Below are 24795 nucleotides of genomic sequence, written 5' to 3'. Positions count from 1 at the left end.
CGCCAGGGCAGATCTCCCCAGGCTGCCCTGGTGCCCGGGGGGTTAAACGTGGCAGGGTCCGGCCCCTCCGACTCCCGGGCTGCAGCATCTCCCTCCTCCCGACAGGCAAAGCAAATCGCATTAGCCGTCATGTGATTCCCGCCTGCCCCGCAGGGCTGAACCGAGGGCACCGTGCCCCCCCTCGCCCCACAAGGCCTGTGGCCTCTTCTGCCCCTCAGGGCCCACCTCTCCCTGGCCAGGAATCCTCCAATGGCCTCGCGGGCATCACGCGGTCCCCACCCCCACCCTCCGATTTTTCCTCCCTGCTTTAAAAAATAAAAAATCCAATCAAGTAAGTGCTGAAATGAGCGCGAGCGCTGGAGTCAGGCAGCCTTCCTCCCTGCTGCCTCCCCATCCTCTGCCTCTGTAGGGCCTGCAGCGCCCCGATGGAGGGGAAACCTGCCCTGCACGGCCACCGACGGGTCGCCGGGGTGAGTGACTCGGCTGGGGGTGGGGGGATCCCTCCCGCTGCCTCCCCCCAGGCTCGCTGCCCCGGCCGGCTGCCCCGGCCGGCATTCCGGGCGGGATTAGGGGGATTAGGTCTGCACACGACTTGGCCAAGCTACCGTTCCTCGGGCCGGGGCAGCACGGGGGTGTCGGCCGCTTTGCTGGCATAACCCCCCGGCCGGCTGCTTTGAGGGTTGGAGGGGGGGGGGTATGGGTCCAAGAGGGTGTGTGGGGGGAGAGATCTCAATTTGTCAGGACTCTGGGTTCTAGCCTGGCTCTGGGAAGGGAGTGGGGTCTAGTGGTTAGAGCGGGGGGGGAGGACTCGGGTTCTCTCCCAGCTCTGGAAGGGGTGTAGGGCCTAGTGGTTAGAGCAGAGGTGCTGGGGGCCAGGACTCCTGGGTTCTGTGCCAGCTCTGGGAAGGGAGTGGGGTCTAGTGGTTAGAGTGGGGGGGGGCGCTCCTGGGTTCCAGTCCCGTCTTTGCGGTGGACTCTGTGCAATGCTGAGGCAGACCCGGCACTGCTAGGAGCCAGGGCCGATACTGAGCTGTCTCCCGGGGGGGGGTTGCTTGTGCTCAGGAAGCAGTTGCACTAAGGAGAAGCTGCTGCTCCGGGGGATCAATAGGCAGTTTTGCATAAGAGCCTCCCAGGCAGGTGAGGGCTGGGGGTGCTGCAGGCCCATGCCGGGAAGGTCCCCAGAAAAGCGAGGTGCAGCCGGTGGGGACCCCCAATCTCACCCAACTTGGGAACAAACCCCGTATTACTGCCCCCTGCTCCCCGGTTCTGCATGGCCTCCTTGGGGAGCAGTGAGCAAACCCCACTCTCCTGCACAGTGAAGGGACCCCCCTCCCCCTCACACAGCCCCCGGCCGAAGCAGGACGCTCCCCAGAGTCGGTGCAGGCCCCGGTCACACCCCCAGCTGCTGGCACGTGGGGATGGGCCTGGCTAGACCTGGGGCGAGGGGGTTAAAAGTGGCAGCTGAAGGAACTTGCTCCCTCTTCCCCACCCCTCCCGCTCTCTGCACCTCCCCCTCCCCCAGCCCCATTGGCATCGCCCCCCCTTTCAGCCAGGCCGAGTTAGACAAGGGACCTCCCCCCTCGCCCCAACTTTTGGGCTTCTCCACAAAGGGCCAGAGGGAGGCCCAGTTCTCCCCCCGCCCCTCCCGCCCCCCTGGCGGGAAGGCTGCAGAGCCGTGGAGCTGAGGCAGAGAGATGGAAACGGGGCAGGAGAAACACTGGGGGGTGGGGACGAGGGGCTGGAAAATGCCCAGCGAGAGAGCGACTGGGAGAGAGGCGGCGTTTTCGGGCAGAGAGGCCAGCGGGCGCTGCCCGGTCCGTGGTTCTCAGCCTGCGGCCCGGGGGCCGTTTGCGGCCCGTATGACGTCCTCAGGGCCGTACGGCTGGTATTGGATGCGGCCCACAATGGTACCCAGGTTGAGAGCCACCGGTCTAGGTGGAGAAGCTGGGAGACGGGCAGAGGCCGTGGGGCACACGCTGCGATTATCCAGCCACGCGTCCAAACAAAGGCCTTCGGTGCCCGTTTCCCAGGGCTAGGCCAGCCAGTGCGCTCGCGGCTGAGATCTGGCTGCAAAGCCCCTCAGAAGGCAAATGGGGCGTCTGCAGAAACGGCCCAACTTAGAAGAGCCGGTGGCTCTGAACACGTAAGCGCCGGGGTTTGGAAACGATTCCAAGGGCTGCCCGGCTCCCGTCGCAGAACAGACCCGGCCTGTGCTAGGTGGCATATGGGGGGTGGGCTGCAGCTGCGCTCCCCTGGCAGGGGGGCATGGAAGGGCCAGCGTGGTGGCAGCAGTGGGATGGCGCTGAACGGGTGAGGGACTAGGTGAGGGTGATGGTGCTAACACGATCCAATGGCTGGACGTTGAAGCTTAGGCACATTCAGACTGGATCAGGCCCTATGTCCTCAGGCTCTGGCTAGGCCGTGATGATTCTTTCTCCTCCTCTCGCCGCTCAATTCTTGCCCCAGCCGTCTCTGTGGCCTGGCCCAGCGTCCTCTTGCCCCCTTGGATTCATTCAAACTGCTGCTGCAAAGATCCCGCTCCCAGCCCGGCGCTTTCACCGGGTCACCCCTCACCTGGCGTCTCTCCACGGGGACCCCCCTTTTCTATTACATCCAACACCTCAATGGCCAGGCCTTTCCCTGGCAGTGCCCATCCGGCCTAGCATCTCACACTGGCTACGGAGCTGGCGCCGCTCGCCTCCCATCTGCCCTGGACACCCCCCATTCTCCCTGCAAATCTCTGTCCCCCTCCAACCCCCCCTCACAGCTCTCCTGTGCCGGGACACCCACCAAACACTGGCTGGTGAGCTGGGCCCGCTGTCTGTCTTGCTGACTAACATTGTCTCCTTGTTTCCTCATGCTCCCCCCCCCCCGCCCCGTCTGCTGCCATCTGTTGTCTTGTGTCTATGATTGGAAGCTCCTAGGGCCCCGTCTTTTTGCTCTGTGTCCATCCGGCACCCGGCGCGAGGGCGTCCTGGGTTCTGCCTGCGGCTCCCAGCTGCCATGGTAAGGCTAAGAATTGAATTGGGCCCCTTTGTGCTAGGGCCTGTACATACAACAGTCCCTGCCCAGGGGCCCCAGGAGAGTCCCATCACCATTGACCAGACAGACACAAGGTAGGTGAGCCCCATTGTACAGAAAGGGGAGTGAGGCTCAGAGACGTTGACTTGCCCCTGGTCACCCCAGGGCGTCTTTGCACCTTGCAGGGGGACCCCAGTTCTCATCTGACCCGTAACAGGTTACACACAGCTGGGATTGGCGCTCAGATCTGCCGAGTTCCAGCCGGTACCTGAACCCCCAGCCCGGCTCCCTCCTGCCCTTTCTCCAGCGCCTGCGGTTCCTTGGCCAGCGGTGCTGAGCCCTGCGGCTTTCAGCAAAGCTGTGGGCAGTTATCTGAGAACAGCTGCCCTGGTGGTTGAATTCTCCAGCCCGGACACCCCGGCTCTCTGAGGTACAAAGTGTGCATCAAACCCAGCCGGAGCCATTTCGCAGGCCGCTTTGCCACCGTCTTCGGTGAAGGGGAAAGATTAAAGACGGGCCCTGCTTGCTCTCCGCAGCATAGGCTGACGGGCGGACAGGGGTGGCTTCCGTTTCTGCTGGAGTGCAGCTGCAGGGTGAAATCTTGGAGGGTGCAGGTCCAGTCGGACGTGCGGCTCTCTGGGCCCTGGAAGAGCGGCTCTTTGGGGGCATCCGTCCACCTTTGGGGCTCCCCCCCCTTCCACTGGCAGCCTTTGCTGCTGCTCTCCTCTTTCTGTTCTCCACCCACGAGACGCCACGTCGCGTGTCCGATGTGGACTGATGCCTGGCGTCCATCCCAGCGAGAGACCCCGGGTTCTTTCAGGCCGGGCCAGGGCGAGCTGCTGCGTGCTCAGAGACGCTATGAGGGAGACACGGTGGGGGGAGGGAATAGCTTTTATTGTACCGACGTCTGTGGGTGGGAGAGACACGTTTGTCTCTAATAGCCTGGGCCTGCCCCGGCTCCACCACCACGTCCGTCACACACGGCGCCAGCCCGCGGCTGAACATTGCAGCGCCGCTGAGAGCTCCGTTACTGGAGTCCCCGAGAGCCCAGCCCACGACGGGCCTGCAGGACCAAGCCAGAGCCTCGCATGGGACCCGGGAGTGAGCTTATGGGGCAGGGGAGCTTGCCGGGCGGGGTGCCAAGGCACTGCCTGGGTAGCAGGGGCACTCCAGCCGGGCTGCCGGGTGTCGCAGGGGAGGCTGGAGCCACGCTGGCTGCATGGGAGCATCCGGTTTTCACTGCTGGGGCCAGCTGTGTGTCCCACCTGGCCAGGGACGCTCGCCTGGCGGTGGGGTTGGAGCTCCAGCTGCTTCTCTTTCCTCCTCGCTGGCCTTCCCCTGGGCTGAGCGGGAGCCAGGTGCCCCCCATGCTGCAGGCAGGAGCTCCTGTGCTGGGCACACACGGGTGGAGAGATGAGACCCCTGCAGCTCGTCTCACTTGAGAGGGGCTGGACGCAGCTCCCCGGGGCGGAGGGAGCAGCTCGTGGCTCCACCGTCTTCCCCCTCCTGCCGGGGCTGCTCTGACACCGTTCTGCTCGTGTGTCTCCTCTCTCCCAGCACCTCACCTTTCCGCTGCTCGCCGCCACCCTGCTGGCTTCCTTCGGCTCCTCCCTGCTTTACGGCTACAACCTGGCAGTGGTGAACTCGCCGGCCGCGGTAAGAGCTGTGTCCGTCCGTCCGTCCGTCTGTCTGTCTTTGCGGGGGAAAGTCGCCACCTCCCCGGACTGGGAAATCCTAGGCTAGGCAGATACCTTGACCCAGCGGGTCTCCAGCAGGCAGGTGAATTTTACTGACCGGGGTGTGGCCACCTCTGGGGTATTTGTTAGAGAGCTTATTCCTTCACCCTCCTACTTCCCTGGTCCTTCTCGCATGAACAGAGAGCGACAACACCCGAAGTCCGAAGGTGCAAACAATTCGATGTTTATTGGGGTGAACTTCCAGCAAGCTTAAATTCAAGTTCCTTTTTCCTTATTTTCGAATCCCAACTTACTTCCTGTTTACCCCTAATTTATATAGTGATATTCTCAGCTAGACCTTAACCAATCATTTTACTGAAATCTGTCTAACCAATCCTAACGTCTTGTAACCTGGTTATTTAACCAATTATACCCCACCACCTTAATTGGTTTACACCCAACAAAATTAATTATACAACAGACAGAAACAATCGCAGAACCAGACAGAGACCATGCAAATAAACATACAAAACAATGCAGAAGTGAGGATTTCACAACTACATCTATACAGACATAAGGGTTCTCCAGCTGTGTCTATTGATAAGTGAGTTCTTACCAGACAGAAAACTATCAAACTACATTTCCTTTTACATCTTCTAGGCTCTTTCCTTTCTCTGGAGGTGATAGATCGAATCACCTTCCCAACAGCCCCAGATTGCCTGATTTCAATGTGACTAGTTTGGGATGTGAGGATGTGACCATACATTTCCCAGTTTATGGCTGGCCTCTGCTGCTTAGCTGAAGAACCAGGCCTCAGACTGTCACAGTAAGAGAAGGCCATTACACAGACAGACAGTGATTTTTTTATTCTTTCTTTTATACCTCTATAACTAGCTAAGTGATAAGAATACACCTATCAGAGGGGTAGCTGTGTTAGTCTGGTTCTGTAGAAGCAGCAAAGAGTCCTGTGGCACCTTATAGACTAACAGACGTTTTGCAGCATGAGCTTTCGTGGGTGAATACCCACTTCTTCAAGCAGGCAGGCAGTGGGCATAGGGCAGGTAATAGCAAGGCAAGAAGCAAGAGGTTAGATCAGATAGGTCAGGGGAGGATGGGGGGAGGATGAGCAGCTGAGGCTGAAAAGTGAGAGGAGAAACTGAGAAACTGGTTCTTGCCATTCACACAGCAGAATACACCTAAATTCTTAAAGCGTAGGCCTTTGCAGACAGGCCTGAATATCTATATCCTAACAGTATTTCTAGGAGCGCGAAAAGAGAGGCAGCATCCGGGTAACGCTGCAGAGGGGAATGAGGGGATCAGGATGGGATCCCCTGAGCCAGGAGGGTGCCCTGCTCACACCCCGACTCTGAAGAAATGCCCCATGGGATCTTTACTGCCCAACGTACCATACAACCGCCCCATACAAATGACCTTTGGGAAGTTCTCGTGCTGGTGCTAACGGGTCGGATCACAAAGCTTTGTGGCGTCAGATCGGGGGGCTTGGTAACCCAGACCCCCGGCACAGGCAGAGGCAGAGCTGGTTGAAGATTTCCCAGTAGAACGTTTTTGCCGTTTTGTCGAAATCTAAACTTCCCCGGGGAAACGTGTCCTTTTTGACGATGTTTCACTGGGAAAAAACCGTGTCGGACTGTTCACTTTGACCTCGCCGGAACGGCCCGTTTCATTGGTCATCTGGAAACAGCACTTTGGTTTGAAATCCCACATGGATGTGGCCAATAGAAAAGAACTTGGAAGGGAAGTTTGTGGCGTTGCTGAAATGGGAGGTTTTGACGGACCCGAAATGCCGTATTTCCCACAATCCCCTGGCGCGGGACATTTTGAAATTGGCCGTTTTCATTCCCGGTTCAGAACAGAAGCGAAGTTTGAAATGTTGGGATTTCCCGCCCCACAAAGTCCAGCACTTCAAGCCACTCCCGGGCGAGGGGAAGTGGGACCGGCTCTCTGCGGTGTTGGGAGAGGAAGCCCTGAAGCAATCAGGAGCTGGGTGTGTTACAGACACATACAAAGACCCCAGAGGGCCGGCAATCCAAGCAGCTGGGGGGGGTCTGCTGTGCTGTGGGCACCCCGCTCTGCTAGCCCCCGTCTCTCTGCCTTGCAGCACATAAAGGCCTTCTACAATGCCACCTGGTCCCAGCGCTACGGGCAGAGCCCGAGCCAGGATCTGCTCACCGTCATGTACTCGCTGACCGTCTCGGTCTTCGCCCTGGGGGGGCTCGTGGGCTCCTTTCCGGTGGGGATGCTTGTGACTCGATACGGGAGGTAAGACGGGTGCGGGAGAGGGGGCGGGACAGGGGGTGCACCCGTAGCCCGGCTAGAGGAAGCAGAGGGAGGACGATGGTTTGTCTGCCCGGGTGCCAGTCATGGGGTGCCCACCTCTAGACGCCCAGCAAACGGAGCCAGCAGCATTAAGTCCTGCCAGGGGGAGGGGAGAGGGGAAGCCAGCTTGACACATGCCCCACTCTTATGGGGGCAGGGAGAGCTGCCAGGAATGCCCCCCCCAAGCTTCCCAGGGATGGAGAAGAGAGGGGAATGGCAGGGTGGAGGGAGGAAGAGAAAACACGGAGTGTCCTGCGGGGGGCGTCACGCCCTGCAGAAGGGAGGGGCCCGTGCCAGGTGGGGGGCTGAGGTCCTGCCTGTCCCCCCTGCTAGGAACGGCACCCTTGTGCGGAGCACGCTGCTCGTCTTCCTGGCCGGCGTCCTGATGGGCTTCAGCCGCTACCTGAAATCGCCCGAGATGGTCATCGTCGGCCGCTTCATCACGGGGCTGCATTCAGGTAACCGCCTGCCCCGGGGCTCTGCCTGGCTCCGGCACCCGGCCATACTCGCCTTGGCGCTGGCCCTGCTGCACCCGTCGCTAGCCCAGCGCAGGGCGGGTCTGCAGCTCCCTCTGCGGCAGGAACGGGAACCGCAGGTGCCAGCCCAGACATGCATGTGGCCGCGGCTCCGTCCCGCAGGGGTTGGGCTGCTGCAGAATTGCGCTGTCTCAGCACGGGCAGGACCGGGGGGAGAACAGACCCACTGGGGCTGCCCCCATCGCTGGTGCCCTCCTGGGGACCAAAGTGGCTCATGACCAAGAGGGGTGTCCCGGGATTGAGCAGCCAGCCCCAGGGCATTCTGGGAGGAGGGGAGCTTGGCTGGAGCCCAGTCTAGTGGGGATCCAGGGGGTGCCCAACGTGACTCCAGTTTTCTCTCCCCGCACCCCCACATCCCGTGTGTCTCCTCCTCCGCCGCAGGCATCTGTCTCAGCGTGGTGCCCATGTACCTGGGAGAAATCGCCCCCAAGAACCTGCGCGGCTTCCTGGGCCTGGTGCCCAGCATCTTCATCTGCCTGGGCGTCTTCTCCGCTCAAGTCCTGGGCCTGCCGGAGCTGCTGGGGGAGGTCGGTGCTGCTGAAACGCTTCCTCCTAGCCCCCAGCCTGCTCCCAGTGAGCTCTGACCCTGCGGGAGGGGGGTGTCTCCTGGGGTTCTCCAGGGTCCCGTGTCCGCTGTGCAAAGCACTGTGCTTGGGGAGGAAAAATCAAATGCACAGCTACGAACGGGGACCGCCTGGCTCGGCGGCCGGGCTGCTGTGGCAGGGATCTCAGGGTGACAGTGGATCTGCCAAAGAGGCTAATATCCGACCAGGAGTATTAACCAGAGGGCCAGACGTCCGACCCGGCTGGAGTCGTGTCCAGTTCTGGGTGCCGCACTTTAAGAGAGACGGGGAGTCCAGCGGAGAGCAGCAGAAAGGATCAAAGGTTTGGAAACGCTGACCTCTGAGGAAAGGTTAAAAACCTGGGCACGTGTAGTCTGGAGACGAGGGCTGAGGGGGATGTGAAAGCAGCCTGCACATCTGAAGGGCTGGTATCAAGAGGACGGGATCAATTGTTCTCCGTGTCCACACGCAATGGGCTTAATCTGCAGCAGGGGAGATTTAGGTTAGACATTAGAATCATAGACGATTAGGGGTGGAAGGGACCTCAGGAGGTTTCTAGTCCAACCCCCTGCTCAAAGCAGAACCAACCCCACCTAAATCATCCCAGCCAGGGCTTTGTCAAGCCAGGCCTTAAAAACCTCTAAGGAAGGAGATTCCACCACCTCCCTAGGGAACCCATTCCAGTGCTTCGTGAAATAGTGTTTCCTAATATCCAACCTAGACCTCCCCCACTGCAACTTGAGACCATTGCTCCTTGTTCTGTCATCTGCCACCACTGAGAGCAGCCGAGCTCCATCCTCTCTGGAACCCTCCTTCAGGTAGTTGAAAGCAGCTATCAAATCCCCCCTCGCTCTTCTCTTCTGCAGACTAAACAAGCCCAGTTCCCTCAGCCTCTCCTTATAAGTCATGTGCTCCAGCCCCCTAATCATTTTTGTTGCCCTCCGCTGGACTCTCTCCAATTTGTCCACATCCCATCTGTAGTAGGGGGACCAAAACTGGACACAGTGCTCCAAATGAGGCCTCACCAGTGCCGAATAGAGGGGAATGATCACGTCCCTCGATCTGCTGGCAATACGTCTACTAATACAGCCCAATATGTCATTGGCCTTCTTGGCAACAAGGGCACACTGCTGACTCATATCCAGCTTCTCATCCACTGTAACCCCCAGGTCCTTTTCTGCAGAACTGCTGCCTAGTCATTTGGTCCCTAGTCTGTAGCAGTGCATGGGATTCTTCCTTCCTAAGTGCAGGACTCTGCACTTGTCCTTGTTGAACCTCATCAGGTTTCTTTTGGCCCAATCCTCTAATTTGTCTAGGTCCCTCTGGACTCTATCCCTCCCCTCCAGCGAATCTACCTCTCTCCCCAGTTTAGTGTCATCTGCAGACTTGCTGCGGGTGCAATTCATTCCATCATCCAGATCATTAATGAGGAAAGGTTAAAAAACTGGGCATATGTAGTCTGGAGACCGGAGGGAAACCTTCCAACTCAAAGGCAAAGCTCTGGAATAGGCACCCGAGGGAGGTTGTGAAGTCCCATCGCTGGAGGCGTCTAGGAAGGAGGTTGGACAAACACCCCTCAGGGGTGGTCTGGGTTGACTTGGTCCTGCCTGAGCGCAGGGCACCGGCCTAGACAACCTCTCGAGGTCCCTTCCTGCCCTTGGGCCACCCCAGGCGGTGGCCACCCAGCCCCATGCCATTGCCCAGCCAGCAGCTGGCTCCTGATATTCAGCCTGCATTTCTTTGGCTTTGCCCAGCCCCCTGGTGCTCGGGCTCCCCCCTCGCCGCCCCCCCAGGCCCCATCGCCCTGCCTGGCTCGTTGCAGGATGGATACTGGCCTCTCTTCCTGTCCTTGGTGGTCATTCCAGCCTCCCTGCAGCTCCTGCTGCTCCACTGGTTCCCCGAGAGCCCCCGCTACCTGCTGATTGAGAAGAACAACGTCCGGGGGGCCACGGATGGTGAGCGGAGCCCTCCTGGCAGGGGGGTGGCTGACGTATCCATAGGGCCAGGCTGCTCCGGGAACCGGGGGAGGGGGGATTAGGTCTTACTGTGTCCTACCCTGTCCCGAATCCCAAAGAGACACAAGATCCTGCACCTGCAGGCCCAAGAGCCCCCCGGGCCAGATTCTGTGCTGGTGCAAATCAGCTCCAGCTCTGCTGACTCCGTTCGGCGCACTGCCTCGCCCCTCCCGGGACGGGTCCTGCCTGCTGACCTCTCCAGGCTTTCCAAGGGCCCATCACCGTAGTGTTGGGGCGCCTCCCGTTCTCCTGGCTCCAGCCTCACCCCCCGGTGGGGCAGGGCCAGTTCAGAGGGGAGCTGAGGCCCAGGGGCGCCCAGCGGGGAATTGAGCCCAGATCTCCTGAGTCCCAGCCCAGTGCCCGAGCTTTGCTCCGCTCTCCCCAGCGCTGCGCTGGTTCCTGGGGAAGGACGACGTGCGGGACGTGCTGGAGGAGATGTGGGAGGAGCAGCGCTCGCTCTCCTCCCTGGAGACCATCTCCATCTGGCAGCTCCTGCGGGACGGCTCCGTGCGCTGGCAGACCCTCTCCGTGGTGGTGATCAACATGGGCATGCAGCTCTCGGGGATCGATGCGGTAAGTGCTGCCAGGCCATGCCCTGGAGGGGAGCTCCCCCAGCCCCCCCTCTGCACCTCCTGCATCGGAGGGGAGCTCCCCTCAGCCCCCCACTTCCCTGCCCCAGAGGGGAGCTCACCCCATGCCCCAGAGGGGAGCTCCCCTCAGCCCCACTCCCCGCCCCAGAGGAGCTCCTCAGCCCCACTCCCCGCCCCAGAGGAGCTCCCTCAGCCCCACTCCCCCGCCCCAGAGGGGAGCTCCCCTCAGCCCCCCACTTCCCTGCCCCAGAGGGGAGCTCCCCCAGCCTCTCCCCTGCACCTCCTGCACTGGAGGGGAGCTCTCCTCAGCCCCCCACTTCCCTGCCCCAGAGGGGAGCTCCCCCAGCCCCCCCTGCACCTCCTGCACTGGAGGGGAGCTCTCCTCAGCCCCCCACTTCCCTGCCCCAGACCCAGCCTCTCCCCTGCACCTCCTGCACTGGAGGGGAGCTCCCCCAGCCCCCCCCCTGCACCTCCTGCACTGGAGGGGAGCTCCCCTCAGCCCCCCACTTCCCTGCCCCAGAGGGGAGCTCCCCCAGCCTCTCCCCTGCACCGCCTGCACCATTGGGGAGCTCCTCCCATCCCCCGGAGTAGAGCTCCCCCAGCCCCCCCCACCGGAGGGGAGCTCCCCCCATGCCCTGGAGGGGCTCCTCTCTTCCCAGAGCCTCCTGGCCCGTCGGCCCCTTGGCCTCGCAGGGAAATGGCCGCGCTGATCATGCAGCAGGTTCCTGCCATGGGGACCCTGGCCCAGGAGGAGCTAGGCCGAGCCCCCCCAGTTCATCTCACTCCAGAGCCAGCGAGCGCCCCGGGGCCGGAACAGCTTCGGTCCCGTCCTGAGCCAGGCTTTGAACCGGCGACTGGGGGGCTCCTGCGGTGCCATGGCCAGAGCCCCCAGGGGTTCCAGGTTCCTGTGGGGGCCTCTCCCCCCCAGCCCAGCCGCTCACCCCCCGGCTCCGCCCCCCGCAGATCTGGTTCTACACCAACAGCATCTTCCAGCACGCCGGCATCCCGGGCCCCGAGATCCCCTACACCACCGTGGGCACAGGCGCCATCGAGGTGCTGGCCGGCCTGCTCGGCGTAAGTGCTGCCACGGCCCCAGCGACATGGGGGGGCTGCGTGACCCCACTGAGCAGGGCTAACCGGGGTCACGCTGGCTGGGCTGCGGCATGGGGGAGGGGTCACAGGAGGTGAGTTGGGAGACAGGAGGTGGGACTGGGGGAGAGGGGGTGACGGGGGGTGCAGGTGGGGAGGGGTCACAGTGCGTGGCGGTGGGGAGGGGTTACACTGGGTGAGGTGGGGGTCACACTGGGTGAGGTGGGGGTGCTGGGAACGGGGTCCCAAGGGCTCATTCTGGCTATTCTGACGTCAGTGGAATAGCTGATACTAACCCCTGTGGGCCGAGCCCGTCGCTGGGGGGGCTGGTTTACAGCTTTTCCCCTCAGTGCCCAGCCGGCCCCACCAGCTCCCTGCCCCCCCCCTGGCCTTGCGGAGCCGGAGAGTTAGCGCCGCGCTGGGCGGATTTGCAGCCCTCGGCCCCTGGGCGCTCGATTCAGCGGGCGGGCGGGCGGCCCCCACGTGGCCTGGCCTGGGCAAGCAGGGACCCCAACCCCTGGCCTCCCACCAGCAAGCCGGCCCCTCCGGCGCCCCGGCAGCCCAGCCGGCCCCTCCGGCAGCCCAGCCGGCGGCAGGAGCTCAGCAGGCTGGTGGCGCCGTCGGGCCGATTGTTCCGTGACACAGACGCTGACGGCCCCTGACGGACGTGCTGAGATTGGGTCTAAACTGACCAGCATTTGTCCTGCTGTCAGTATCCCCCCTGCTCCTGCACGGGCTCCCCGCCCCCGCCCCGCGCCCCAGAGCTGCTGCCGGACTCCGCTGGGCACTCGGGGCAGCTCACGCCTGGCTGGGACAAGCTGGGCCCCGCCGCTCCGGGTCACTTCTGCCCTGGGCCCTGGGATTCCAGCCCATGAATGAAGGGGACAGGCGGCTGCTCCTCCGTCCCCTTTCAAAGTGCAAGGCCCTAGCCTGCCCAGGCCCCCTGCTCTACCCACTAGCCTGCCTCCACTCCCAGAGCCGGGAAAAGAACCCAGGAGTCCTGACTCCGCCAGTGCCCCCCGCTCTACCCACTAGCCTGCCCCCCTCCCAGGGCTGGGAAAAGAACCCAGGAGTCCTGACTCCGCCAGTGCCCCCCTGCTCTACTCGCTAGCCTGCCCTCCCTCCCAGAGCTGGGAAAAGAACCCAGGAGTCCTGACTCCGCCAGTGCCCCCCTGCTCTACCCACTAGCCTGCCCTCCCTCCCAGAGCCGGGAAAAGAACCCAGGAGTCCTGACTCCGCCAGTGCCCCCCTGCTCTACTCACTAGCCTGCCCCCCGGGCTGGGAAAAGAACCCAGGAGTCCTGACTCCGCCAGTGCCCCCCTGCTCTACCCACTAGCCTGCCCCCCTCCCAGGGCTGGGAAAAGAACCCAGGAGTCCTGACTCCGCCAGTGCCCCCCTGCTCTACTCGCTAGCCTGCCCTCCCTCCCAGAGCTGGGAAAAGAACCCAGGAGTCCTGACTCCGCCAGTGCCCCCCTGCTCTACTCGCTAGCCTGCCCTCCCTCCCAGAGCTGGGAAAAGAACCCAGGAGTCCTGACTCCGCCAGTGCCCCCCGCTCTACCCACTAGCCTGCCCCCCCCACCAGGGCTGGGAAAAGAACCCAGGAGTCCTGACTCCGCCAGTGCCCCCCTGCTCTACTCACTAGCCTGCCCCCCGGGCTGGGAAAAGAACCCAGGAGTCCTAGCAGTTACCAGGTAAGTGTCCCACCCTCACCCTCAAGCTCTTGAGTCAGCCAATGAGAGCTGGGTCTGCGCGTTATTGGCTGTACATGTGGCTCTGTGCCCGGTGGGGGGAGGGTTTGGGGGCTGGCGGGTCTGACACCCTCTCCCGCTAACGCGCCTCGGGCCGCCGGCCTTTCCCTGCAGTGCTTCACCATCGAGAAGCTGGGCCGGCGGCCGCTCATCATCATCGGCTTCTCCTTCATGGGCTTCTGCTGCGCTGGCATCACCTTGGCTCTGGTGCTGCAGGTAGGCGCGTCCCATCCCAGGAGTGCTGGGGAGGCGCCTCGCTCTGGCACCTCCCTCTGAGCCAGCCGGGGCCGGCGCGCTAATCCCGGGTACCGTGCCCGCCCCGTGAGCGCTGCTGGGCTCCTGGAGCTGGCTGCTTCGGGATGAGTTACATTGGCCTGAGGCCCGAGCAACCCACTGGCATCACTGCAGGGCAGCCGGGGGCCGGATCCTGCTCCGGGGCTCGAACCGAGAGAGAAACTTCTTTAGCCAAAGACGCTTTGTGTCTGGTGCAGGCCGGGAGAGAGCTGGGTGTGAGGGGGGGGCTGTGGGTCAGGATTGAGGGGCACCGGCAGGGCTGGGATAGCAGGGGGCTGCGGGTCGGGACTGAGGGGCACCAGCACAGCTGGGCGGGCAGGGCTGGGTGAGCAGGGGGCTGCGGGTCGGGACTGAGGGGCACCGGCACAGCTGGGCGGGCAGGGCTGGGTGAGCAGGGGGCTGCGGGTCGGGACTGAGGGGCACCAGCACAGCTGTGTGAGAACTTTGCATGCCACGTTGCAGCTGGTTTTCTCTCTCTCAGCCCTTCGGTTTCCCAAAGAGCAGCTCCCCACATTTGCTTTGCAAGGAGGCAGTAACTGGGCGGTTAGTCTAGCAGCGTACAGCCACCTCCAGCTTCTGCACCTTCCCTCCCCAGGCTACCGTGCCCTGGATGCGCTACCTCAGCGTCGCCTGCGTCATCGGGATCATCGCTGGCTTCTGTATGGGACCAGGTGGGTGCCAGGGGCCCTCCCTTCTCTAAAACAAACAACGGAATGGCTGGGGGCTGCGGGTCGGGAGTGAGGGGCACTGGCAGAGCTGGAGGAGAGCCCTTGGCTGGAATGGCCAGGGGCTGCGGGTCGGGAGTGAGGGGCACTGGCAGAGCTGGAGGAGAGCCCTTGGCTGGAATGGCCAGGGGCTGCGGGTCGGGAGTGAGGGGCACCTGTATGGAAGGAGAGAGCCTTAGACTGGACTAGCAGGCTGGGAGGGCTGCAGGAATCCAGTGAATTGCCAGGACTGGGTGGAAGGAGCGTCCCAGGTTCAGCAATGGCCCAAATACATGAAGGGTCGGGATTTTCCTTCCTCTGAAGCATCAGGTGTCATCGCTGATGGGGACCGGGCCATTGAACTGACCCCCCAGCGCTGGATACTGCGCGGTCGGGGGCACCGGGCTGGACTGGTAGCCCAGTGGTTTGATCTGGTAGGGTATGAGATGGCAGACGTGGCTGGGCCAATGGTGGGACCAAGGAGGCAGGGTCCTGGGATGAGACCCTCACACACCCAGATCCAGCGAGGGTGGCGACGAGATTGCTCCCCCACATTGCTCCATATCCCCCCTACATTTAGCAAACGCCTCAGGACCCTTCTGCACATGCTAATAAACTTCTCTTACTTGCTTAGTAGGCGAGTGGTTTTCTGCCTTTAAATGAGCGTGGAAGTGAGAGCTCCCTAAAAATGATGAACGAGGCCTGGAATGGTTTACCCGACTGATGTATGAGTGGGGCTGCCAACAGATCTATAATTCATTCTCAGCCCAGAATTTATTTGCTGTAATTACATCTTTAATTAGGATTTTAATGGCTCATTGTTCACAAACAATGATGAATCGAATTTAAAATATATATATTTATTCCGGGCGAGCTGTGAGTAACGGTCCATCAGGGGCCGCTTCTCCCCATGCAAAATTTTTTTGCATTAAGTATCTTTATTAAAGAGGCGCATATGTCTGCTTTTCTACTCTGGGAGGTCCTGGTCAAACCATCATGGTTAATATCATAACTGTACATATTGCAACAAACCCAAAGTCCCCTAGCTACTCAGAGCTTCAGGGCAACCCTGGGTATAGAACTCGGCCTCTCATGCTCCAAAAGCACAGACCCCAACACTTGAGCAAAAGGAGAATCTCCCTCAATTATCATCAGTATTGGGCTGATGACACACAGTGGAACAGTTATGAGTTCACCCACTAGATGGCAGTGGTGCATAAAGCCCCACCTTTTCTCTATGGTATTTTTAAATTATTTTGAAATATTGTTTGAATTAATCTCTTGTGGTATCTAGATGTCTCAAATTGCTTTCCCCACGGGGTTGGATACAGGGTCAGTAATAGGATGCAGTCTTTCACCTTTAAGTAGCCAGTTCAAATCCAGCCACAGGTAAGCAGGGCCCAGCCGCCCTCACCTGGAATGAACAAGTGGTCTCAGTCCAGTTCTTGGTGGACAAATAGGGCCAATGAAAAATTTCCCATCAAAACTGTTTTTTAACAGCAATTCGTAGAGCTGATCAGAAATTAGTATTTTCGTCCCACCAGAAATTCCAACCTCTGATAACATTTGTTTTTGTCCTGAATTGGGCTAAAAAGTTGGAATGGTTCTGAACCATTCCAAAATGTTGTATTTGAAAACACCGAAAACATCTTATCAAAATGTTTCACTTCAATAATGTTGAAATGTAATATAACATAGACTTTATATAGTCTAAACTTTTTCAACAACAAACTGATCCATCAAAAAAAATTTCTACCAGTTCTAAAAATTGCATTTTCTACAACAAAACTTCATGAAAAGTGTCTGCTTTCTGCACAAAACTTATATTTTCCATCAGCAAATGGAATACCTGATACCCAAACTATTTCAGCTGTGAAATCCTGCCCAGGTGTCTCATGGGAGTTACAGTTCAGTTGCCCCATGTCCACTTTCTCCTCTATGGGCTCAAGTCTTCAGCTGGACTACATCTCCCATGGTGCACTATGGCCAGGGACTCCCAAGATGCACCACCTGCCCTCCAAAAGGTGAGACCATGGTGCATTATGGGAGATGGAGTCTGACAAGGGAACCTGGCTTGCAGAGGAGAATGGGCACATGAGAGACCTGTACTACAACTCCCATAAGGCAACGCAATGGAATTTGCAAATTGAATTATTTCAGTTTTCGAATTTTGGCCAAAAATCAAAATTTTAAGTGGAAAATTTTGATAAAAAGGATTTTTTTGTTTTCGTCAAATTTTTCTGCAGAAGAACAAACAGGTTGTGACCGGTTCTCTGGACCAGCGCCCCCCGCGCCCCCCCAGCCCAATCAGCCTCAGCAGAGCGGCCCAGCTCCGGGGCTGAGGTGCGGTGCATTAGTGGGGGACGGGGAAGCTTGCCCTGCAGCAGCCCGGGCTGTACCTTCTCTCTCGCTGGAGCCCGTTAATCTCCGGCCTGGCGCTGGCTGGCAGGAAGGGGCAGCGGCTGTGTGATGCCTGAGACGTGTCTGGTTCTGGGAGGGGCAGGGGAGGGCGCCGTGCTGGGGATCGCAGTCGCTGGACAAACCCCTGTGTTTTCTCACCCAGGGCTGCTCCCCATCAGCCCCGGAAAGGCGCTTGCACAGCAGCTAGAGACGTGAACAGCCAGTTCTGCAGGCTGCTGGACCCGCAGTGGGGCAGGCCCTGGGGGCAGGAGGAATAGAAAGGGTCCCGATTCTGAGATCACTCGTGCACCTTTCAGTCCGGAGTCACGCCCCAGACCCCGGGTTCCACGTTGGCCTTTTCCTGGCAGGCTCCAGGCTGGCACCTGGCTACTGAGGCTCTTCACCCGCTCCCTCCACCGGATGCAGCCCAGAGGCATCTGTGGGACTCGAGCCCATTGGCACGTGGTCTCCTCATGGGCAGCCGCAGAGACTGTTAACCCTCTAGTTGCTGGATTGCGATCCCACGCCAGCACACGAGGAGTTTAACCCCCCTCTCGCCCCCCCAGCTGGTGTGCCCTTCCTGATGACCGCGGAGCTCTTCAAGCAGTCACACCGCCCCGCTGCCTACATCGTGGGGGGGTCCCTGAACTGGCTCTCCAACTTCACCGTGGGCTTCGTCTTCCCCTTCCTACAGGTAAGGACCAGCCATGGATGTGGCCTGGGGTAGCACCCAGCAGCCCCAGCCAGGGATCAGGGTGCCAGGAGCTGTCCATGCACACGGGAAGATGGTCCCTGCCCCAGATGGCTAACAGCCCATGCATAGACGAGAGGTGGATACAGACTGATGGAGGAGCATGAGGGCATAATAGGACAAAATCAGAGGCAGCAAGTTTTTAACAAGCCCAATGAAATACTGTCTCATGCAGCATGTTATTAACCTGAGGAACTCACTGCAGCAGGAGATGAAGTCCAGTTATATCACTTCTGCTACACCCCACTGCCCCATACACTAGGCCTGTTACCCTTCACAGAAGGAAACTAGGTTGGCTGGGCATGATTTTTCCTTGACTATAAAGTGCAACATTCCCCAGAGTACAATCTGGACCAGTGAATAGCTGTGTCCCCTCAGTTACACAACCTGGGGGGCCCTTTGCTCTGAGAGCTACCGCTCCTGTTCTGTCCTGCTCATATGCAGCCTCCAGCATGTAAAGCGTTCCCGAGTCCCAGGTACCCGGTGTGAGTGCTGTAGCCAGCCACTCACGAATTACACTGCAGAGCAGCACCAGCCACTTCCCAGTCCCAGACTTTCCCCAGAAATGTCTGTCTGGTACTGCCCAGCACCATAGAATCAGAGAATCTCAGGGCTGGAAGGGACCTCAGGAGGGATCTAGTCCCACCCCCTGCTCAAAGCAGGACCAACCCCAACTAAATCATCCCAGCCAGGGCTTTGTCAAGCCTGACCTTAAAAACCTCTAAGGAAGGAGATTCCACCACCTCCTTCCAGTGCTTCACCACCCTCCTCGTGACATAGTGTTTCCTAATATCCAACCTAGACCTCCCCCACTGCAACCTGAGCCCATTGCTCCTTGTTCTGGCATCTGCCACCACTGAGAGCAGCCGAGCTCCATCCTCTTTGGAACCCCCCTTCAGGTAGTTGAAAGCAGCTATCAAATCCCCCCCCACTCTTCTCTTCTGCAGACTAAACAAGCCCAGTTCCCTCAGCCTCTCCTCGTAAGTCATGTGCCCTCTGCTGGACTCTCCATTTTGTCCACATCCTTTCTGTAGTGGGGGGCCCAAAACTGGACACAGTACTCCAGATGTGGCCTCACCGGTGCTGAATAGAGGGGAATGATCACGTCCCTCGATCTGCTGGCAGCACTCCTACTAATGCAGCCCAATACGCCATTGGCCTTCTTGGCAACAAGGGCCCACTGCTGACTCGTATCCTCCTGCACAATACAAGCTCATATAAAGTCTGTCATTTATTAATAGAAAATCACACGCACCATTCTTGCTACCTCAAATAGAGTTTCCCAGACACTGCAGTTCAAACACGTTGGTTTAGATAAAACAATAAAACAAGTTTATTAGCTGCAGAAAGCTAGATTCTAAGCGATCACAAGTAATGAGGCATAAAAGTTAGAATCGGTTTCAAGAAAATAAAAGGAAAATGCAGCTAATGCCAAACTTAACAGAACTAAATGAATTCAAAGCAAAGGTCACTCTCACGTGTCTCATCAGTCCTACTGGCGGAACTCCTTCCAGGCAGGATGTCTCCCCCAGTCCAATGCTGCTGCCTTCTTCTTCAGCTATTGCTGATACCATGGGTAGAGAGAAAGGGACAGGCGACTTAGTTCACTTCTACTCCTTTCTTATAGATCCTTCCCTTCTTTGGGAGTCGTCTCCAGCCAAGATTCTGGAGACAGAAGATCTGTCTGGATGGGAATGGCAAGCTGTTCCTTTGTCAAGCTGTAGATTTTTTTTCACCCACACCCTCTTTCCTGCCAATGAATGGCCATTTAACCAGGTGATGGCCCATTTAATCTTGTGGCCACCTGGCTGAGGCATCGGCCAGCCTTTTGCGTCTGAGGAACTGGTTTGTGGCTGTTCCCCAGACTTAAAGCACGTCTTAGCAATACCAAAAGGGATAAAAGGGAAGGTCCTTTCATGGACTGAGAACTGGTTAAAGGACAGGGAACAAGGGTAGGAATTAATGGTAAATTCTCAGAATGGAGAGGGGTAACTAGTGGTGTTCCCCAAGGGTCAGTCCTAGGACCAATCCTATTCAATTTATTCATAAATGATCTGGAGAAAGGGGTAAACAGTGAGGTGGCAAAGTTTGCAGATGATACTAAACTGCTCAAGATAGTTAAGACCAAAGCAGATTGTGAAGAACTTCAAAAAGATCTCACAAAACTAAGTGATTGGGCAACAAAATGGCAAATGAAATTTAATGTGGATAAATGTAAAGTGATGCACATTGGAAAAAATAACCCCAACTATACATACAACATGATGGGGGCTAATTTAGCTACAACGAATCAGGCAAAAGATCTTGGAGTCATCGTGGATAGTTCTCTGAAGATGTCCATGCAGTGTGCAGAGGCAGTCAAAAAAGCAAACAGGATGTTAGGAATCATTAAAAAGGGGATAGAGAATAAGACTGAGAATATATTATTGCCCTTGGATAAATCCATGGTACACCCACATCTCGAATACTGTGTACAGATGTGGTCTCCTCACCTCAAAAAAGATATTCTAGCACTAGAAAAGGTTCAGAAAAGGGCAACTAAAATGATTAGGGGTTTGGAGAGGGTCCCATATGAGGAAAGATTTAAAGAGGCTAGGACTCTTCAGCTTGGAAAAGAGGAAACTAAGGGGGGATACGATAGAGGTATATAAAATCATGAGTGATGTTGAGAAAGTGGATAAGGAAAAGTTATTTACTTATTCCCATAATACAAGAACTAGGGGTCACCAAATGAAATTAATAGGCAGCAGGTTTAAAACAAATAAAAGGAAGTTCTTCACGCAGCGCACAGTCAACTTGTGGAACTCCTTGCCTGAGGAGGTTGTGAAGGCTAGGACTATAACAATGTTTAAAAGGGAACTGGATAAATTCATGGTGGCTAAGTCCATAAATGGCTATTAGCCAGGATGGGTAAAGAATGGTGTCCCTAGCCTCTGTTTGGCAGAGGATGAAGATGGATGGCAGGAGAGAGATCACTTGATCATTGCCTGTTAGGTTCACTCCCTCAGGGGCACCTGGCATTGGCCACTGTCGGTGGACAGATACTGGGCTAGATGGACCTTTGGTCTGACCTGGTACGGCCTTTCTTATATTCTTATTTTCATATGGTAGAATCTTATAACTATACATACAATGTTGCCATACACATTTTACCAGAACAATAATGATCAGCAAATTATGAGTTTTCAAATTATACCTTGCAAGCCATACTTTGTACAAGATTTATCACAGGGGTGTAGACTGTCACAAAGTCCTTATAACCTTACTATGCTCCGGGGGCTTAAAACTGATTGTTTAATAATTTGTTCAGTATTGTTCTTGGTCTTGAAGTTAGGCTGACTGGTCTGTAATTGCCCGGGTCCTCTGTGTTCCTCTTTTTGAAGATAGGTTCTATGTTTGCCCTTCTTCAGTCCTCTGGGATTTCCCCCGTCCTCCCTCAGTTCTCTCAAAAATAGCAGCTAATAGGGCAAAGATTGCTTCCGCTAGCTCCTTAAGTACCCTGAGGTGAATGTCATCAGGCCCTGCTGACTTGAATACCTCCAACTTAGCTAAATACTCTTTAACCTGTTCCTTCCCAGTTCTGGCCTGAGGTCCTTCCCGTGTTGTTAATAATAATTGTGTTAAGCAGCTGGTCACCATTAATCTTTTGAGTGAAGAAAAATATCCTCTGGGGGAGTGGTCTCGTGCTACGGGGTCCCTCTGAAGGGCAGGATTAAACCATGGGTCAGGGACATCATGGGGGAGGCTCCGCCTTCCTCTCTAGTGGGTTTGCCCTACCTGGTCCCCATCACCTTGGGGTGAGGGCCTTGCCCCTGGGACTGGATTTCTCCTGGCAGCCAGTCCAGTGGGTCAGTGTCGGTGCCCCATTGCACACATGGGGAATGGAGGTACAGAGAGGCAAAGTGACTAGCCCATGGTCACGCATAGAGTCTGTGGTGCATCAGAGCCTTGAACCCGGGTCTCCTGAGTCCTGGCCCAGCATCTTACCCACAAGCCCAGCCTCCCCTGGAATGGTGAGGCACCAGTCCCTGCTGAAGGGGTGGTGCCCAAGGCTCAGTGGGGCGGTGGTATACCCCAGTGTGGGGGGAGGCAGGGAACACGGCTAAGGGCCACTCTGAGGTGGGATGGGTGCTAGGTGGGCCCGGGGCCGGTGCGGCTGTGACAGGAGGCCAGAGCCGGCTGGGAATCCCTGCTGAGCTGTGTTCTCTGGTTGCCCCAGATGTCAGCCGGAGCCTTCTGCTACCTGGTGTTCTGCGGGGTCTGCATGCTGGTGGCGCTCTACGTCTACCTCGTCATCCCCGAGACCAAGAACAAGACCTTCGTGGAGATCAGCCAGATCTTCGCCGCCCGCCGCCCCTTCCTCGCTGCCCCAGCCGGTGCCGTGAAGATGGTCCCGCTCGGCGGCTACGGGGCCTTGGAGAACAGCTCCCTGGAGCTCTCAGAGTCCAGCCGGGCGTGACCCACCCCAGCCGCCGCTGGACTAGTGCCTCTTCCCCCTGTTGTGGCATCCCAGCCCTGGCGGGTCAGGCCGGGAGTGGGGCTGGGGGGCAGTGCTGAGGCTGTGGATTCATTCCCTTCCTTTAACCTCTTCCCGCCTGGCGTCTGGCTCGGCCCCGTGGCTTAGAAAGGCCATGAGCGGTGGGAGGCATCCCAGGTGTGAGGGTCACAGGGCCGAGGCCGGCACCTCATGCCCAGGCTCTGTCTCTCCCCATCCCACCAGTTGCCTTCTCCTCCAGGAGTCCCAGGGCAGCTTCTCCAGGTGGCAGCTCTGCAGCCCTGCAGGGCACCGGGCCTGGATCACCCTGCACGGCGGAGTCGGTGCCAGCCTGGGACGAAGAGCCAGTGGGCTCAGCTGCCACCTGCTGTGCCCGTGGTGAGGGGAGAACCCCTGCTCCCCCCGGGGCTAGGGCTGGGAGCTGGTCTCCACGCTGGGAGCTGGTCCTTCCTCTCCCCCCCAGGAACCTCTGGCTTTGCCCCTTAGCGCCGCGAGCCGGCGCCTTGGGGGAAGCACCCGCAGCCGGCCCCGCCGCTGGGTGCAGTGACATCACAGCGGTTGGCAGGTGCTGATTGGTCGACGCTGCCACGGTGTCATTCCTGGAAGGACCACCCTGGGGCGGGGGGAGGCGGCTCCTGCCCAGGTTTGGGGATGACGCCCGGGGGGAGGGAGCTCCGGGGGTATTTAATAAAGGAAATTGCCTGTTCAGGCTGCAGTCGTGTGCGGTGCTGGGGCAGGTCATTCTCTGCTCCTGATTTGGGCCCCGGAGCGGCTGTCTCATGAAACACTGAGATAAATCAGCATATCTATGGAGGGGAGCGGGGCTGCGGGTCGGGGCTGAGGGGCACCGGCAGTGCTGGGGGGGGCAGGGCTGGGATGGCAGATGGGCTGCGGGTCGGGACTGAGGGGCACCGGCAGTGCTGGGAGGGGGACGGGGAAGGAGGCCGGGGCTGGGATGGCAGATGGGCTGCGGGTCGGGACTGAGGGGCACCGGCAGTGCTGGGGGGGGCAGAGCTGGAATGGCAGATGGGCTGCGGGTCGGGACTGAGGGGCACCGGCAGTGCTGGGAGGGAGACGGGGAAGGAGGCCGGGGCTGGGACGGCAGATGGGCTGCGGGTCGGGACTGAGGGGCACTGGCAGTGCTGGGGGGGGGGCACTTTGGCAGGATTAAGGGACCAGGGAGCTTGTAAGGTTGCAGATCAGTTTCGTGGATTTGCCCCTTGCTCGGATCTGCTGCGGCGGCGTCTGTCCTGGGCGAGGGGAGGCTGAGGCGTGGTCAGTGGGGGCTGCCTGGCGGTGCCACCCGGGTGAATGACAGATTCCCTCCCCCCCCCCTTGTGCCCCTCGCTGAGCCGACTCCTGCAGGGGGTGGATGGGGATGGGAGCGGCTCTCTGGGGACAGGCTGCCCTGGCAGGGGGGGCCACGGGTCGGGGGTCCCTGTGCTCTCACGGGGGGATGGGCCACATGGCGGTTTGTCTGGTTGCTGGGACGGCACAAGCGCCGCGTCCCAGCTCCTGTTACCTGCCTGGGAGATGGGAGGAAAATGGCAGCTCAATCTAGCGCGGGGGGAACCTCGCAGAGCCCCCGGGCCTCACTGCAGAGACATTCAGCTGCGGGTCCCGGCCTCGCTGGGGATCTCAGCGGGCGGAGCGGGACTCCCAGCCCCCTGTCTCTGGGCTCCACTCCCAGCCCAAACCCAGAGCTGCAGCCAGGTCCCCCGCAGGCTGGGGAAGGGCAGGGGAGAGCTGGACCCTGGGGAAGAGGTGAACCCAGACTCCCAACTCCCGGGTGCTGCTCTGAGCCTGGCCCCCTGGAAACCCAAAGGTCAATCCTCACCCCAGGTTGTGACTGGCGTTCTGGGGCCGGGTCGGGCCCGTTCTCCCTGCCTCGTTACCCCGCTCAGCCCGAGCTGGGCCCTGGACTTCACAACCTCGGTCGCCTTGCAGGCCACAGCTACCGGCGATGGCCACGAGGTGCCCCCATCCGTCAGCACTGGGGTAAGCGGCCGCAGCAGGGCAGGGGCTCAGGGCACCGGGTACCCAAGAGGCCGGGTCGGAAGGGGGAGGGGCCCCAGCCCACTTGCTGGGGGTCAGGGTCGGTGCATGGCAGCAGACAGAGCCAGGGGCACCGGATGTCCTGCTGTTTCACCCCCACATCCTGCCCTCTGGAGGCCCTATGGGAGCCCTGAGAGAAGCTGGGTGCACTGTCCTGTCAGTGCCAGGGTTTTGCAAACATCCCGCTGCCTGTCCTGTGTTCACTGGGCCAAGCGTTCAGCAGGGGACGGAGCGTCAGGACTCCTGGGTTCTATTTCGAGGCCCGTCACTCGTTTACTTGGAAAAAGGAGAGGCGGTGCGTCCCCACTGCGTGCCGCTATTCCCTGCCTGGGAAATGGGATGGTGAGTGACCCACCTCCCTGGGGCTTTGCTAGCACCCGCAGGGCACTCGGAGATCCGCGGCTGGCGGGCGCTCGAGTTGGTTTGCAATCTCCTGGCCAGCCTGAGGTGGAAGAGTGCAGCTGGCTGACCGGCTGGCTCCAAAGCGCCCAGCAGCTAGCGCCGTGACCCAGCGAATACGG

General features: G+C 59.1%; 1 protein-coding gene across 1 annotated transcript; it reads left to right on the top strand.

The window, feature by feature from the left end:
• The first annotated feature begins 403 nt into the window (after window positions 1-403).
• LOC120368905 (solute carrier family 2, facilitated glucose transporter member 9-like) lies at window positions 404-22433 on the top strand. Its single transcript, XM_039481639.1, has 12 exons — window positions 404-470; window positions 4579-4677; window positions 6817-6977; window positions 7368-7492; window positions 7952-8097; window positions 9956-10088; window positions 10534-10721; window positions 11702-11812; window positions 13690-13791; window positions 14465-14540; window positions 17540-17667; window positions 21944-22433. The coding sequence occupies exons 1-12, from the start codon at window positions 426-428 to the stop codon at window positions 22181-22183; spliced, it is 1554 nt and encodes a 517-aa protein (XP_039337573.1). The 5' UTR covers window positions 404-425; the 3' UTR covers window positions 22184-22433.
• Window positions 22434-24795: the final 2362 nt, after the last annotated feature.

This window comes from Mauremys reevesii, linkage group 7, assembly GCF_016161935.1.
Source record: "Mauremys reevesii isolate NIE-2019 linkage group 7, ASM1616193v1, whole genome shotgun sequence".
In the NCBI taxonomy this organism is placed as follows: Eukaryota; Metazoa; Chordata; order Testudines; family Geoemydidae; genus Mauremys; species Mauremys reevesii.
The sequence above is the reverse complement of the archived record's forward strand: the minus strand, read 5'-3'. Positions and strand labels throughout refer to the sequence as shown.

Coding starts and splice junctions, on each gene's coding strand:
- LOC120368905 (XM_039481639.1), top strand. CDS start 426: ATGGAGGGGAAACCTGCCCTGCACGGCCACCGACGGGTCGCCGGG. Junction 11,813..13,689: donor TGCTGGCCGGCCTGCTCGGC/GTAAGTGCTGCC, acceptor CTTTCCCTGCAG/TGCTTCACCATCGAGAAGCT. Junction 13,792..14,464: donor CCTTGGCTCTGGTGCTGCAG/GTAGGCGCGTCC, acceptor TTCCCTCCCCAG/GCTACCGTGCCCTGGATGCG.